At 42.1% G+C, this 17,329-nt stretch overlaps 1 protein-coding gene across 17 annotated transcripts in view; it reads right to left on the bottom strand.

Moving 5' to 3' along the window:
• The window catches only part of GTDC1 (glycosyltransferase like domain containing 1), a 213,501-nt gene that overhangs the window by 20,684 nt on the left and 175,488 nt on the right, over window positions 1-17,329 (bottom strand). For 11 of the 17 annotated variants that reach the window (XM_074873805.1, XM_074873793.1, XM_074873792.1 and 8 more), the window contains 3 exons: window positions 15,884-15,954; window positions 15,092-15,183; window positions 6,645-7,797 (listed from right to left, as the gene is read on the bottom strand). In XM_074873805.1, the coding sequence (XP_074729906.1) occupies window positions 7,714-7,797; window positions 15,092-15,183; window positions 15,884-15,954 (247 nt within the window). In that variant the 3' untranslated portion in view covers window positions 6,645-7,713. Of the gene's footprint in view, window positions 1-6,644; window positions 7,798-15,091; window positions 15,184-15,883; window positions 15,955-17,329 lie in introns of those variants that run through there. The other 6 variants (XR_012629533.1, XR_012629532.1, XM_074873803.1 and 3 more) reach the window with 2 other exon arrangements.

Below are 17,329 nucleotides of genomic sequence, written 5' to 3' on the forward strand. Positions count from 1 at the left end.
AAGGTGGCTTTTGTCCTGCTTTTCACTCCTGTGGTGTCAGCGTAAGCAGATTAAACACATCACACGGTAGCAAACTATCTCTGTTGGTGGAACCAGCTCCACAAAGACTACTTAAGAAAGGTGTGTAAGGCATTTTCTTTCTCTAATTAAAAAAAAAATTAAGTCCTTCAAGATAATAAACTGTCTCAGAATAGTATCTTAAAGGCTGACTTATGACGGAAAATATACAGGAAAGGGCTGGAAATGGCTTTTACACTCGGATGGGTAGTTTTTAGCAGTAACAGCTTGGTGCAGCGCATAGAGCTAAAGAAGCTGTAACTTTCTATCTGGGTGTAGCTAAGTAATTCAAGATGCTGCAAGTTTAATGTAACAGTAGAAACGAAGAAGTTCAAAAACAAAGTCCCAGCCATTTCAATGCAGCATATAGTATGCTAAATTGTGGTATTACAGAAATTGCTAAGAGTCTGGCCACAAAACGTTTCATACTGCACCAGCATTCTGCCAGGGCTGGGTTCCAACAAGCCCAGACGTTTCTCCCTTCACCTGTGTTTTTTTTTTTTTTTTTAATTTTCCTGTTTGTTAACACAAACCAAAAAACTCCCACTGTATTAGAGAATTACAGCCCCTGTCCTGAATGTACCTCTCAGTTTATTAAATCAGCGCAATGGAAAAGTCACCGCGCACCAGGCAAAGATAACTGCAAATGTGTTCTGACCCTCCCTGTACCACCTGAGTGCCGCTATTATTCCTCATCCTTGGGGAAAGGACCCCATATGCGAGTTTCAGAAACCACCTCAGTAACTCCAAGCATCATTATCAATAGTAGGATGAACTGCAGCTGGGATGCACTGAGAAGGCACGGTAATACTCGCCCTAATCTCTGCATTCATCTCACTGGCCCTCGCTAGGAAGTTTAAGTACATTTACTGGGGATTCTTCAGCCCTTGAAAGGTAGGAAGACATCTATGAGGCTTGACTACTAGCTAATTAACTTGGGTTTGGGAAAAAAAAAATCTTCTTATCTGCTTAACTTCGAGACACTCTCTTTGTTTTTAAGCCTGCAGACTACCTTCTCTTTAAAATGCATGTTGCATACAACTCAGTAGTATGGAACGTATTATTTTTAACGAGGACCTATTTTAACTTGGACCTAAAACTACTAACATTTGACAGCGAGGGTTTTTTTTTTAAAACATTTGCAGAATCAGCTGAATAATGGTCTATAGCCTGTGTTTTGCAAGACAGGCTTCAAAATCGTCATGCTTTCTTTCTGTCCTTAAAAATCCAGGAACGTGAATGTACGAATCACTTGGAAATGAACCCCTAAATTCATACACACCCCCAAAACCTATAAGGAGTATTAAAAAAAGCTTCCAATTTTTGTTTCTTGGTCTCTAGAGGGGGGGAATATTGAGGCTGGGAGAAAGCGATTGAATTCGTGCTTGCAGTAGTTGGGGCACGTGAGAATTTCATGCAGTTCTTCCGACAGCAACACAGACGTGAGCAACTCCTGTAACATCCCTGCTCAGAATTAAACCACACTAAAATTTCCTGCAAATTGCACAGAGCAATTTCAAATCCTCACCATATTCCTAACAGATAGAACAGTGGCATGATTGACCAAGCTTTTTTTCTTCTTCTTCTTTTTTAAAGTACACATATGATGATGCATCATAGTTATAAACAGATGGTATTTGGCCTCCTTCCTATTCTCAACATTTGGAATTCCTAAACTATGTGAATTAAACAATAATATTTTATAAACATACAAGGGATTTTGCTCACTGCTTTGTTAACATAGAAATTATACAATGCTGACATTTATTTAAATTTTAAAAAGTAAACAAGAGTGTGTATTGAATTAAAGCAAACTAAAATCAACAGAAAGAAATATGTTCTGCGCGCATTACCTACAACGGCACGGGCCTTTTTAGGGGAGACATAATGGGATGAAGCACAAATTGTAGCTTAGACAGTCTGATCCTTTGTGCTCGAAAGGCTCATTTAACACCTCACTGTAAACAACGGATATTTATACCATAATTGGCCAGTTGACCATCAGTTGTTCATTTACTATGTAACCTGCTATTACAGAGTTAAAAGAAGTTCCTTTCTGTTGGCTTTTCTAGGAGTGAAAGTGTGTTTGCAATTTTAGTACCAACTGGATTCAGTCTAACACTTGTACTTAGTATGAGAAACATTTTCATAATACCAAAATTTGGGGGAATAGGAGTATTCTTGCCAGGAAGGGAAGAAGAAAGTATTGGTTCTTAAAAGAAGAATTCTGTTTGCTTGGTTTCCTCTTTCCTTTCCATTTTAACCCCTTTTTAGGCACCTCTCTCACTGTGTGAAATTGAGAAGCACTTAGGTTTTAATCACTATTCCCAGGTCTGCAAAGAGGTTCTGTGATGAATAAATAATGAATCAGAGATTTTAATCAGTGTTATGATTTTTGAAAAGGCTAATTATCATTGTTTACAGACATGCCTTTCCAATGTATTTCCTTGTTTTGCCTCCAAAGCTCTAAGGGTTAAGCCCCTAGCACGCATCCCTCCCATTCCTCCTCAACGCCGCACTCCTTGGCTGCCTTTTCTTTTGGGGTTTGGGGGTATTTTTTGCTTGTTTGGGTGTTGTTTTCTTTTGTTGTTGGCTTTTTTTTGAACGCGGACACCCAAACCGTAGGAGAGCTGGAGCCGGCAGGGCTGGGGCCGCCACTCCGCACTCGCGGAAAGGCCACCGCAGGGGGGGGTAGTGCCGTTCTCTTTGCCGTCTGCAACTATAAATGTTACCAAAGAATCTTATTTTCAAAATAACATTTTTATTATCAATAAAAAGTGGCCGGCAGCCCCCCCCCCTCCTCCAAGACGGCGGCTGGGGGCAGCAGGCTGCCGCCCCGCGGGGCACCGCGGAAGGCCGCGGGGGGAGCCGGGCTCCGCTCCCGCCCGCAACGCTGCGCAGGGCTGCGCGGAGAGGCGCGGAGGCACCGCGGGGCCGCCCCGCCGCGCTCGCCCCCGTCCCGGCGCTCCTCCTCGCCGTCAGCATCATCATCGCTGGGATTATTTTTGCTTTGGCTGCCTTTGGCCTCGCTTAACCCTGTTCCCTTCTCTGCCCCCACCTCCGCGATGGGAAAAGCCTTGTCCCCGGGTGGGATGTCCGTGTGTGTCCCCCCCCCCCAGCGTGGCAGATGCGCTTCGAGCATTTCCCCGGGCCGGGCCCGGCACCCCCCGGGCAGCCGCTCCCGCTCCCCGCGTCCTGCGGTCGCATCCCTGCGTTCCCCCATCCCTGCGCTCCCCCATCCCGCATCCCTGCGTTCCCTCATCCCTGCGCTCCCGCATCCCTGCGTGGCCCATCCCCGCGCTCCTGCATCCCCGCGCTCTCGCTTGTCGCTTCCCTGCGTTCCCGCTGCCGCATTCCTGCGCGGCTCATCCCTGTGCTCCCACATCCCGGCGCTCCCGTTCCTGCCTTCCCTGGGCTCCCGCATCCCTGTACTGCCACATCCCTGTGCTCCCGCACCCCACATCCCTGGGGTCCCGCATCTCTGCGCTCCCTCATCCTGCATCCCTGGGCTCCTGCATCCCGCTTCCCTGCACCCCCACATCCCTGCGCTCCCACATCCCTGCGCTCCCGCATCCCTGCGCTCCCGCGGCCGCCTCCCTGGGCCCCCGCATCCCTGCACTCCCTCATCCCGCATCCCTGCGCTCCCGCATCCCGCTGCCTCCTCCCCGCTAAGCGCTCGCTGCTGCCGCCGCCGCTGCTTCCACGGAGGGTGGGTGCAAAGTTGTACCACAGTTATATAGCACTTGATTATCAGTTTCCAGCAACAGCTGTGTATATTCGCTAAGAATGTAAAGAAATACCAGAAGATAATGCAGGATTGCTATTTATTACCCTATAATTAAAGTTCTGACAGTGTTTCTATTATAAAACCTTATTTGCAAGGGTTCATAACTCAGAGGCAAAATTTTCCTGCAAGACAAAGCCTCGCTTACCAGACTGAATCGTTTAAAAAGTATTTCAGTTAAGTAAGGTTAGCCTATTAGAGGGTAAAATTCTCAAGGACTTTCATTAAGGTGCTCATTTATATCTGCAAATAAAGAATTGCCAAGTCCCCCAAATCAAGGATATATATATATGAGGAAAATATTTTTTTGCAAAATCAAGGATTCATGGAAAGGTTTTAATATAATTCTCTAGGAAATTATTCCCATGAAAACAATTTGTTTGAAAGAAAATGCCCTCCGGTCTTTTCCACACAAACTAGTCTTGGGCTAGTACATGAGAACCAAACTTAAAAGTGACTATGAACAGAAATGAGACTGGCTAATTCATTTCAACTGTCCATACTGGAATAAAAAACAAAAGAGTAAACAGCTTGAATGGGGAAAGGTGAATTTAATTTTCAAGGCCCTTTAACTTTTAATAATCTGAAGAACAATATGGGAGGTACATTCTACCCTCGCAGTTATCCTGATATAAATTCATTCAAGATTTATATTGGTGTAATAGAGAAGCAGAATTTGCTCCACGATTTCTAATGAACTGCTGGCTCGGTCTTTAAAAAGGCAATTAGAAAAATCTAGCCTCTAATTCAGAACAGCTTTGAGCTAAATCAGAGGTCTCGATGCTGCAAACCCGGATGGAAGCTGGTCTGGACCCCGGCTCCTCCCGGTGCCTGCAGCACAACCGGAGCGGGGCTGGGAATGCTGGAAATGGTTTGCTACAAAATTCCCTAGTTATTTTAGGATTTTCTTTTCTATTATATGGGAAAAGACAATTCTCATGTGGAATAAACCTGTGTTTCCTGTGATCTCAAATACTAAGACAAAAGGATTGTAGGATTAGGTGCTGGCCTGTTATTGATGCGGAAGGCAAGGAGCTGTCTGGTCGGAGCGTTGCCTGGTGAGTCTGGCAGGAGCCGGGAAAACCCATCCGGCTTTAACTCCGTACCAAAACTTGTATCAAAGCGGTTGCAGATGCTGTGTCAACGCAGGTGAAACATCAATAAATATGAAAGTAAGTCAAGGGCTAATTCTGTCATTTTACTCATAAGATTAGGTCTCTGCATTCACCGCTTACTCATGTGTGTAGGAACAATGGGACCGAGATCCCAATTTGTCTCTCTGACCTTTTGAAGTGAAGGCTCTAAATGAAGCAGCACGGAGCGGCTGTCTCGTTTGATCTTCAGAAACTGCGAGGCAAAACTCCTCAGGTTGTTTCAGGCTACAGTAGGCTGGTGGGGGGAAGACTACCTCAGGGGAAATACCACCTCCGACTACCTGGAAGTCCTACCTCGCCCTCTTGACTGAGGACCCCAAAACAGGCCAGGGTGGTCCCTGACATGAGGCCAACCTGAAGGTCCTAGGAGATGTGGTAAGGACATTTTCACCCTTGCTCTTGAGCAGCTCTGTATCTTCGCTAAGAAATATCAGAAGATAATGCAGCATTGCTATTTATTATCCTGCAATTAAAGTTCTCACAGTGTTGCTATTATAAAACGTTATTTGCAAGGGTTTGTAACGCGGAGGGAAAATTTTCCAACAAGATGAAGCCTCGCTTACCAGGCTGAGCTGGGTACGGTTCAAGTATCACTGATCAGTAAGTAAACCAAGGCAGAGCACCACCTCGCCAAGGAGCTGGGCAAGACCTCCTTCAGTCATGGGCCGGATCAGGGTGTGTGCTGAGGACAGCAGGAATCTTCAACTCGAAACCAGAGAGCTTTGGTGTACCCACCCTGTTCACCACAAGCCCTAGCGTGACATTACAGCACCTCTTCTTTCCCTTTTATTGATTTGGAGAATGACTCACTGTGAAAGTTGAACCCATTCGCTTTCATTGGACCATGCCTCAGTTTCCCTGTCAGTAAAGACAAAACAAAATTTCTGATTTGCTCTTACTGGGTGCGAGGTGTGATAACATTAGTGAACATCTACGATACACTCCGTTAAGAAGTGCAAGGCAGGCCCGTTACTTGGCTCTACCCAGTATGACCACCACACCTACACACTCCATCTTGAGAAGACCACTCTACGCAACCACCTTGAACACCTAGACCCAAGCTGGGCTTTGGTTTAGCAAAAATGAGGAGAAACCAGCATACAAGGCAAAATGACAACTTTGCAGAGCTAGGAAAATATCCGAACGCTTACCATTGGATCTCCCTTGGGTTTTTTGCTTGCTTAATGGAGTAATTTCAGCGAGAGGTACCACGTGCTCTCTCTCGCACTGAAAAAGGACGGTTTAGCATCTTGATGGCGTCAGAGGGCACAAGGCATGTGTGTGGAGGGGGACCTGCACATGCCTTTCACCTGCTGTGGATGGAGCTTGGGCAAAGGAACGATGCTGTTGGGTGACAGTCTGCCAGGATGGGGAGAGAAGCTACCCTGCCTGACACAAGGGAAGCTCAAACCACAGCTGTCCACAAAGAGAGGTCTTACCAGGCTTCACATCGAGAGTCCTCCTCTTGCTTCTTCCCAGAGCAGAGTTGAAAATCTTGGAATTGTCATAACGTTTTATTATCACTTGCAAAACAGATTCTACTTCATCAGATAAAGACACAATTGCATTCATTGACTCTGACACAAGGATATGCATAGTGATAAACATACAGATAGATGTACACACTTATACATGAATGAGATATGCTAATTAAAAATTGCAGTGGGCACTTTATTAAAAATTTATTGTACAATCTACATCTTCAAAACATTTTACATCAACAAATATAGCAGCTTGACTGCTGGAATCATAAGTGATTTATCTTTAAAAGACTGTAACTGGATGCAAAGATTCTTGATGAACTGCCGTTACATTTAAACTACTGGTTTTTATTGGAAGTATTTTGACTGTTATCTGTTTGTTCTCCATCCTTGAGAGAAATAAAACAAGTGTCTCGGCTTTCATTTTATCGGATAGATGGCACCATGTAGCATATTTCCCATGCTAGTTTGAATTACAGCTGTTTATCTTTCAGCTTTCTTTAAGATTAATTAAATGCAAATGTAACTCCACGAATCATGGGATTACCTGCCAGACCCCTTATTAATACCTTCACTTAAAAACCCCTGTGCCAGAGAGTCATTAATTTGCAAGAAAAAAAAAAAAAAAAAAAAAAAAAAAAGTGCTAAAGCAGCCCTTTGCCTCCAAACAACCCAGAGATGGCTGCCCAATTAGTCCGGCAGCATTCGGATCCTCCTTTCAGGCCCTGTGGCCCTTTGAGGACACAATAAGGCTCCAATGATAACCTGGCAACCTAGGTAGAAACTCAGCCAAGTGTGAGCGTTTGAAGCTGCAGCTTGGCTGCCATCGTGTCGGCGAAAAGAAAGAATTCAGGCACCATGTCATCCAGTACAAAGGATAAAAACAGATTCAACCGGAAATTCAATGTGGCACCACATATGGGATACATGAGTGCGGTTACACAACAGGCCACATATTTTTTTTGAACAGTCTCCTGCATGTGATGCCGAGGACATGTGTAACCATCATAACGTCTCTAAGAATCTGTATTTAATTTGAGCTGGGGTGGTGGCAGGGATTGGAGATCTGAAGCCGCCACAGGTTTGTGGCAGATGGCTCTGTGTCAGCTATGACAAGCAGCCAGGCTCGGCTTCCTCTGCAGATTTTCTTTTCTCTCTGATCAGGTAAATATGGGCACACTCTGGAAACTTCCACAATTCTGCCTGAGGCTGCAAGTTTGTGACTTAGCCCCATCTGTCACAAATCTTCCCTCGGTTCTGCTGCGAGCAGAGACCTGAATTTACCGCCGAGCGCTGCCCAAGAAAACCCAGCCGTCTCGCCCTACGAGGAAGCAGAAGAGAAAAGCACACGAAGCCGCGTTAGATGCTGGGACACAAAAGGGACGTCTCTCGCGCGGGAAGGAGCGTGGCTCTCTGCCGAAACGCTCTGCAACGCCCGGGATTTCAGGAGGGGTGGAAGCAAGTTGGTCAGGGAATGCTTACGCAGCATTACTTGGAAACGGGGTGAGTTCTGCATTTTTTTTTGAAAGGCAGGTAAGCTGGTCGGCAGCCCTAGGTTATTTGCTCCTGGATGAACACCATCAAACATCCATCTGCTTTACTGGTGGTCTTGGTGGACACGCCAAGGACTGAACACCCACGGGGACTGACCTGCCCCTCGCACCCTCAGACATGGCAGAACCACGAACTAGCAGGACCGAGGGCCTAATTCTCCTGCTTGACCATCGTTGGTCTGGCTTCTGGGCTTTATTTCAGAGTAACCTTGGAGAGAATAAATCCAACTCCTTTTTTTGGGAGTGATAACTCTGCAAAGGTCTGAGCATTCATTTTTTCACAGAATAGTGATTCAGTCAACAGTTCCTAAATATGCAGAGATCAAGAGAAGCAAAGTTTTCACACAAAGCAAGATCTCCCCATGAAGAACAGGCAGCATAATGAGATGTAGTAGGAGTACAATATCTTTTAAGAAATAATCAACTTATTTGTTTCTTGTGTCCTAAGATCAGAACTGAAGCAATTAGTATCTACTCTGCCATCAGTAGACTTCAGAGCTAACCTTTAGAATGTAATAAGGACTGTTCATCCATCCATCCATTCAGACCTGCTGTTTCAGGACAGTTGGAGTTCAAGCAGACAGTACTGATTTGGCATACATTTTATGCACTTTTTAAAGAATTGAGAATTAGAGACTATTATTCAGAAAAAAACCTGAGATTTGGCAGGCAAGACAGCAGAGTGATTTACAGAGCCAATTTGTATCGGGTCAGGTTTACTCTGTGACCCAGCTGCTTTGCTCTGTAAGTAAGTATTGGGGAAGAATCAACGTGGAAAGCAGCTTACAGTAATTACTTTTGGAGCTCCACTTTCAAACTCCAAGCACCTTTGGAAACCACCATCAAGACAGCGTTGGTTTACATGGACTGGGTGCACTGTGAGGCCCGAGACAGAGCTATATAATATTCCTCAATAGAGTATTTCCCTGAACTGGCCTGTTCTAAAGTTTCATATATCAGCCTTTTGACACTTATTTCATTCTTTCTGTCTTTAAACAAAAAACCATCAAATGTTGGCTGTGAATCTATGCAAGATACCCTGGTGGGTACCTTGCATAGGGTGGTTCGGAACAGAATGAACAACTACAACAGTAGGAAGACAGTTTCAGGCTTTCTTTCTCAAGGCAATTTGAAAAGTTTTCATCATTTTGGCAACTTTTCTGTCAAAGTCCATCATATTTCCTTTGACCCAGTTCTCCATCTACCATTTTGCAGCAGCTGCGGTTCATCAGACAGCTTTCATTTAATTTCTAATTCTAAAGTGGAAGCTATCTAATACTGTTATAAGAAGAAGTTCAAAGTCCTGGTGTTTATGCTGAAAGAAGCACACATAACTGCTTTCTTAATGAATGATTTCTTCCTGCTCTACAAGTGCAGCCAACTGGTACGAGCTATAAACCAACATTTTCAGAGAACTGAGATCTCCTAGCTATACACCTCAGAGGGCCAAGAGCAAGGCAAATCCTGGGAGAAGTTCAGGTGCAGGACGCATGCATACGTACATATATATATACACACTGATATATATGTCTGCACAGACATATATTATGTCTATATATGCATGGCTGGATCCCAGAATGACCTAGCAGGCAACTTCAACAGCCTACCTGCTAGCTCACTTCTTCTGCAGTGAGGATCCACAATAGCTAGCAGACCTTACTCTACCACAGCTGCTTCCAGTCCCACATGCTGCTTGAAGACCTAAAGTTGACCCAAAATGCTTAAATTGTGTCCCACAGTCCAGCAGATCTTCCCAGCTGTGCAAACCTCCTAAGCTAGCTGGATTTCACCTGTATGAGCCATATATATGGGAATGAAAAATGTCAGGACTTCAGTCTAACCTGGATGCGACCCTCAGCAACTTAACCCAGCCCTACTTCGAAGCTGGACCTGCTTTGAGCAGAGGCTGACCAGATGAACTCCAGAGGTCCCCTCCTAAATTCCTCTATGATTCTATGTTCTAAATGAGTAACCAAAGTTTTCTTTCACATAAGAAATCCTTATGTCATATACATTTTACTTAGGATCCCATGCTTAACTGACACAGAGATGGGAGAGCATGGACACAGCATGCTGCACTCCAGAGTTTCCAGGCTGCTGTAACCTTCCCATACAGGCTCTGAGAAGCAGATTTAGACCATCTCTGAAACCATCTTAAAATTATGCTCCCTGGAAACTGAGCATCTCAAGAGGCAAATACAAGTTTCCCACTTGTGCTTCCAACCTCCTTCTGACCGGCATCTAATGCTAACCAGGCAGAAGCAGAAATTCAATATAATGCCTTCTTTTTTTCTCTGCAAACATGCTCTGCTGGAAATCTTTGTACTATTTGCACATCCTATAGAGCTCTAAATTAACTTTATCAGCTCAGGACAAAAGATCTGGAGAACACTGTAAACAAACATCTGCTCAATATACATTCACCGTTAAAAAGTAAACAGTATGTTTGGCTCCATAAGGAACAGGTTGAAAATTATCAGAGTACAACACATCCCATAAACTCATGGCATGGCTTGGAATACTCCGTAAAGTAATGATAACACCAGCACAAATACAGCTCTCAAGCATCAAAACGGTTTGAATGATGGGCGGTAAGAATATAAACACAGAATAACATTCACAAAGAGAGACTGAGAAGACTGGGATACCCTAAGGGTTTGACAAACGTTTATAAAATAATGAATGGTATAGGAAAGATGAATGGGGAGCTTCTGCTTCCAAGTGACCACCTCCAGAACAAGGAGACACTCAATGCAATGGAAGGAGGGGGAAACCCTGAGCCAACTGGAGGAAATGCTTTTAACTTCGTCTGTAAATATATGATGAACCTCTTTGCTATAGAAGGACACGAAAGACAAGAACAGGGGCTTCCAAGGGCCTGAATGTCAAAGGGAGAACTGTTATGTAGAGCCTCGCTATACTTAATGCTAGAAGAAGATTATGAAAGATGATAAAATCTCCAAGTCCAGGGTTAGGACCAATCTCTAACTCTAAAAGACAAGAAGACTTCTAATACCCTATTTCTGCCTTTGGCAGCCTTCTCCCAAATCTCTTGATGCTCACCACTATCAAAAACACGGTATTCAACACATGGCGTGCTGATCCAGAGTGGCAGTCAGCATCCTTACGGAAAAACAAATTTGCTGTGGAGTTTTGCTGGGAGTGGGTAAGGATAAGGGCAAGAGGCATTGTCCCTGGCTCTTACGCAGCCTGTACAAGAACTATGAACAACTACTGCTCCTTGCAACAGGGCTGAGTGGCTGATGGGACAGCTGGCATGAAGCTCCCCCACATCCTCATGTGTCCAGCGTCCCGTATCCTTAGGCTGAGAATGCCTCCTGCTGCTTTCCTAGCTGTGCCTAAATGCTAAAGCTGGATCAGGAGCGGTCTTCCCTTCTACATGTTTTCCTGAAATACCAAAGATACTGCTCTATCTCAAACCAGAGCAAAAAGGGAAGGAAAAAAAGAAAAAAAGAAAGTTTTGTTAGAACTGCCCTATACAGCCAAATCCTGAGACTGGAAACAATTCAGATGTCTACGGTCTAACTGGGATCTTAATTTGATTTTACAGCAGTTTAATCCCTTTGAATTCAGCAGACTTCCTTCTACAGTGGTGTAAGAAAGAAAAAAAAAATCACGCCATGTGTCTTTTCATAGGCAGGTGAGCTTCTGTAGTGTGATGGAAATGAGAAGATGAATGTCAGAAAGTGGGCCAAATTCTTTTCTCCGTTAAACAAGCATGAGTGAGAGTAGGATTTTTCTGTAGGAACTGAAGCTGACAGCATGTCAACCAGCACTCATTCAGCTGGGAGGGCTGGGAGAGCTGGGAGAGATTATTTAAAGTTGTCAGCTCCTTCCATGCCTGGCTTTTGGCAACTCTTCTTGTCCCCTTCCACTGTATACTCTTTATACATGCTGTTTTAAATTAAGAAACTGAAGTGAGGGAACTGAAAGGTAAACTTCAAGAAAATAATGCAGAAACAAATGCTTTGCCCTATTTTATTTTTTTTTTTTTTAATTTTAAATCTACTAGATAGGGAGCTTGCAAACACTGACAGGTCCTATGGTGTACTCCGAGGGAAATCGATGCCCTGTTGCTGTTGCTTGCTTCATTCTGGCGCTTACTTTGGCAACCACAAATACCCAGAACCAGAGAGCTACATTTGGTTCCATAAAAGTGGAATAGAACAAATAATTGATAACAAATGAGGTTTGCTTTCCACTCATCTCTATCTTCTGCTAATAACTGGTAGAAGGCAATGCTGAAATGCAAATGAGCCAGCCTTGGGTGCTGTGAGAACACAAGGGTAAGTAATACATCAATTTGGAAAGGTTTTCATAGGTGCTTACACTATGGACATCTTTAAAAGTCTGCCAGCATGAATCTGCTCCATCGAGTTAAGCTTTTGCAGTTTAATGTCTTGATCTGTGCATTTTCACAGGGATATTCACGGGGTCCGGCTCCCTAACTTGACTGTCCTGGTGCCATTTATCTCCCTTTTGCCCCTAACTTTGTCAGCGCAAGCACTGAGGACAACTGAAGGAATAAATTGCCTGTTTAATTAGACCGCTGTCTAATTATTATGGATATCCTTAGTAATAAAACCCCAACAATATGTAAAAGGATAACCCAAGGTACTTCTGATGATGATTACTTCCTGATGTATGCAGCTGAATCCTCAACCAGTAAAGTACTATTTGCTTTTAAAGCATTTTTGCTTTCAAGACTTCACAGCTACTTTATGAACTTCAGGCAGGGAGCAAGTCAGGAAGGTTTCTGAAAGAAAAGTAGCTAGTTAGTATGCACTACTGTGCTGGGGTCCCTTTGCTATTTCACTGTCGTATATATAATATTATACTGATCTGAAAAAAATGAAAATACAGTGGAAGTGCTGCGTACCCTTCATGATTTCACTCGTTTCAGCTCCCTAAAAAGCAGCATCGTTCCAACTATAATGACATTAAGAGCACTTATCTAAGTTAGCGTTTTTCTAGGAGGTTTTGCGGATAGTTTCCTTGTGAAAGGAAGACTTGGCATACGTGGGTGTAGGTACAAAAAGACAACTCTAACAGTATTCTCCCAGCTGATCCAAAGCCTATTAAAGACAACAGGGATCTTTTCTCTGCTGCTCACAGGTTCTGGATTAGGCTCTGCTTTACTCATTTTAAAACGATCCCCCATTCAGCTCAGCTGCTACCTGTTGCAGATGTTCAGTTCAAACACTCAGACGATCCAAACGGGCTGTTCATAGTGCACAAGCCCCTGTACAAGGGGTAGGACAAACACCTTCAGCTTCTGTTTGCAAATGACTCCGAGGGTTTTTTTAGAAAAAATCCTTCAAGCAAATTAGCATTTTGCTTATGGGGCTCGTGCACACATTTTCAACCCATACTATTTTACATCAGTATTTGCTCTACCGTTATTTCCATTTTTAGTGCACCATGGCTCTGCTTAGGAGCTGGGGATCCACACGCGGAAAGAAGATCTACGTGAACGCAACTATTAGCTGAACTTGAAGCATTGGGAAATGTCAAGGTAAACGTTTAAGGACTCTTTTCCCTTTGAAGCCACCATGTATAACTATACGATACTATTGACTCAAGAAGTAATGCTGAACACTGGAAGTGTTCAGTCAGCATTTTAAACTATTATGAGCTACCTTCTGAACCATTGCCAAGTTAATAGACAATGAAAGATAATGAGCTTGAAATTGGGTGTTAAATTGCATTTTTGGTTCTCTCCTTTTTTCTTGAAGTTTAACTGTTTCCTGCAGGAACAACATCATCTTTGATGTATCATTATGTAAATGTCTATTTTTAGGTCAGAAAAAAAGTCAGGCGTGGGCTAAACCCTTGCTCCTCCTGCTACATGTGTGCAGGAAGGGGTAGAGAGGCAGACGACACACAGCAAGACCCAACACTTTCTGCTCCCCAGAGGGAGGAAGGTGGAGAGATGAGGTTAGGTCTGCTGGCAGCATGAGCCTCCAAATTAAGAAGGAGATTACTCAACTTGCTCATTAACAGTGTGCCTGGACGGCGACAGCCAGGAAACACTAAAAAGACCCCATTTGTATTGCACGGGTGACACGAGGAGTATTTCTACGCACTCCCAAACCTTTAAGGACTTTCAGCTGAATTCAGGTTTTTTACAGCCTGAAACACCTTTGTCGTGTAGGGGTAATGTGTAGCCAACATGCCCATGGCACAGCCAGGACTGTAAAAGTCGTAAAACTCTTTAAGTTTACACATCAGCGTGCAGAAAATGGCCGTTATTTTTCTAAAAGCAGCATCGTGTAGTAATAGCTCTTCACTGGAGTAATATAAAATCCAGTGCTTCATCTACAATCGCGTAATTAAAAGAAAAAAAAAAGTGTGACTCCTAGCAGTATAAATACACCTCTTAAAAATGTGAAAGTCAGTCTAGCATTGAACACTTGATCAAAACTTGAATGGAAGGTCTGCCACTGAAATTGTACTTTCTCTACATAAATAACTGCCAAGAATAGGACATGATAAATACCAGTAAATTGTGCTTCCGATAAACTTTTTTTATGTTTAACATACCTTAAAAAGCAAAGAGTGAAAATAATCGTAATTATGAAAATAATTCAAATAATTCCAAAAGGCAGAGAAATCTTACCTGATACCAGGCACCTGCATTTTTTGAGGACTGAAGATTAAATTAGGATAGGAAGGTAGGCTTATCCTCATTAGTATAATTGTAGGATCTTTCTTTTATTTTCCTTTTAAACTAATGAGTTGCATTAATCCAGGTTCATTTTTATAAGCCTCTTGGGTCCAAATGTAAAGGACAGTCATTTTAGAAAACAATAAATTAAAAAAAAGCATGTAGCATGCATTAAGTGCACGTATTTCATAAGACCTAGGTTAATACAACTGGCATCTAGTTTAATTAATCCTTGTTAGTGTAACGACTAATATCCCTCCCTAGCATGTTTCCTTTAAACATTAGTATGTTAATTAAATGTTGTTTTTTTAAGGGTTTTTTCCTTTGTACTTCAATATGGCATTATATCATGTAAAACTATTCTGAACAACTACCTTATAGAGATGTTTCCTTACAATATCTGGTCTCTTGCAGAAATTCTGAAGCCTTTTAAAAAGCTGTTCAGGTGTAGAATACAGATATTCAGCTGCAGGAAAAACAGATACATTTTTAATGAAACAAAAACCTCAAAGCACACACTCGATATTAGTCACTTTACTAATTAAAAATGCATATTGCTCTGTGCCGCCTCGTGTTTTACATTATTTAAGCATGATTTTATAAGGTTACCTCAGCTCACAAGGATGTTTAATGCTAAATAAGACTGTGTAGTTGTGCTGTTTAGACATCTCCTTTGGGTGATTAAAATACATTATTCTAATGTAACACAATGCATATGTGATACATTTAGTGATGAGATTTTTCAAAGAACTGGTACTACATTAGTGTGTATCCTGTACTGCAGTTGCATACTATTAAGTATTAAATTGTTTAAATAATTTGGTGTGATTTTCAGGCCTCGTTTTTTTTTTTTTTCTGTGTATCAGAAAAATCTGCAAACCATTGCAGCATCACTGACCTTTTAACAAAAATCTATCATTACGGGTTGTGTATGCTAACAATGAAGAATGCTATTTCAAAACTTGCTTTTGTGTTATCTTAAAAGAACAGATGGCAAATATAAACTTCGTCTAATGTATTAAAACACATAAAATTTTCCTTAACACTAACATGTTGGCTTGCCAAATAAACAATTGCTTTTGCTCAAGTTTATTCTCAAACTTTATACTTTAGCATGAATCACGTTATTACGTTTCAGCAAAAGGAATATGCAACAAAGCAGCTACCTGGAAATATCTCTGGGTACACCAAGGCTTTGGGACACAGCGGATAACAGCCGCAATATACAGCTTCAACCCTGAAGATTAGAAATAATAAATACACAAAAATAGACGTTAGTGAGCCAGAAAGTTATTTTGGTGCAAGAACATTGAGGTTGACTACATATAGCAAGAGTGAAACATTTTTTTTCTTCAGCAGCATAATCCTTCTAAATGCCAAAGTTGCTCTTTTTAAAGAAAATTTTATTGATCATATGAATTACATAGAACAGAACAGCGAGCATATGTTTTGTTCGCTGAATAAATCAAAGCGCAGCTCTGCATTTTTTTGTTTTTTAAATACTGTTTAACACATTTTATAATCAGCAGACAGACACATGTAACAACATGGTGAAGTATGGACGGCTTTTCTTAATAATGCTGCAGAAAAACAAGGGCATACGTGCGCATGTTTGGATATATGTGTATGTATACACAGATGCACACAATCACCGTTACCTGGCAGCACAGATATTCTCCTTAGACTTTAAGACTCCAAAGGTTACAGTTAAATATAGCCTAGGAACAACTTGCAGCATGCTTCGGGCTGGGGTATGTTAGCTTATGCACATGCTTCAGATAATTTCCTTTATTTTTTGGGACATAAACTGTTGTATTTTTTAATAACTACTGCTGAGATTCCTTTGCCAAAGCGTGCGACGCTTTGTACTTGTGTTTCTTCAAGGAACAATTTACATATCTCCTGTAACATCAAACCCAAATATTTTATAATTGCAACACAGCGGCGCAAAGTTTTCTAGTAGCAAATCTAAAGAAAAGCTCTCATCTTCATGTTCGCATTTTAATAGCTGAACGGGTTAAGGAATCAAGTTTTCAGTTTATTTTTTTCACATAATGACCATTGATCTGACATAATGCCCCTCCAAAGATACAACTGTAATTTCTGTTGGCCAGAAATTACACAGTGAAATTCAAAACACTTCTTAAAATATGTTTATTTTATGAGAGTCTTTGAATTTCCTCCAACATGTTGACCATACGAGGACTTTATTTTTAACTTCAGTTTCCCTCAGTCCCCAGGAAAAAAAAAAAATCTGAAATCTTGTCAGCGTTCACCTTTTCTATTTTCAGTGACAATCCAAAAGGCTTTCGGTACCTTCATGACCATATCAGGTTTGGTACTTTATTACAAGCACCCAGAAGGAACTCTGTCTCCTTTAGATCTACTCAGTTTTAAACAGGAAAAAAATAAAATAAAGAATAACATATTCAGCTTTCATGCTAGAAAACTACGCATATCCACAAACCCCAAAGATACACATTTCTGTGCAAATGCTTTTGCTAAGCAATGATTGCTATTTTTTTTTCCTAAACTTTTAAAATTTGTAATTTATGGTTTTTTTAAAATAACATATGCACTTCAGATTGCATTTTAAACATTAACAACAATTT

Source organism: Strix uralensis, chromosome 6, assembly GCF_047716275.1.
Source record: "Strix uralensis isolate ZFMK-TIS-50842 chromosome 6, bStrUra1, whole genome shotgun sequence".
Taxonomy (NCBI): domain Eukaryota; kingdom Metazoa; phylum Chordata; class Aves; order Strigiformes; family Strigidae; genus Strix; species Strix uralensis.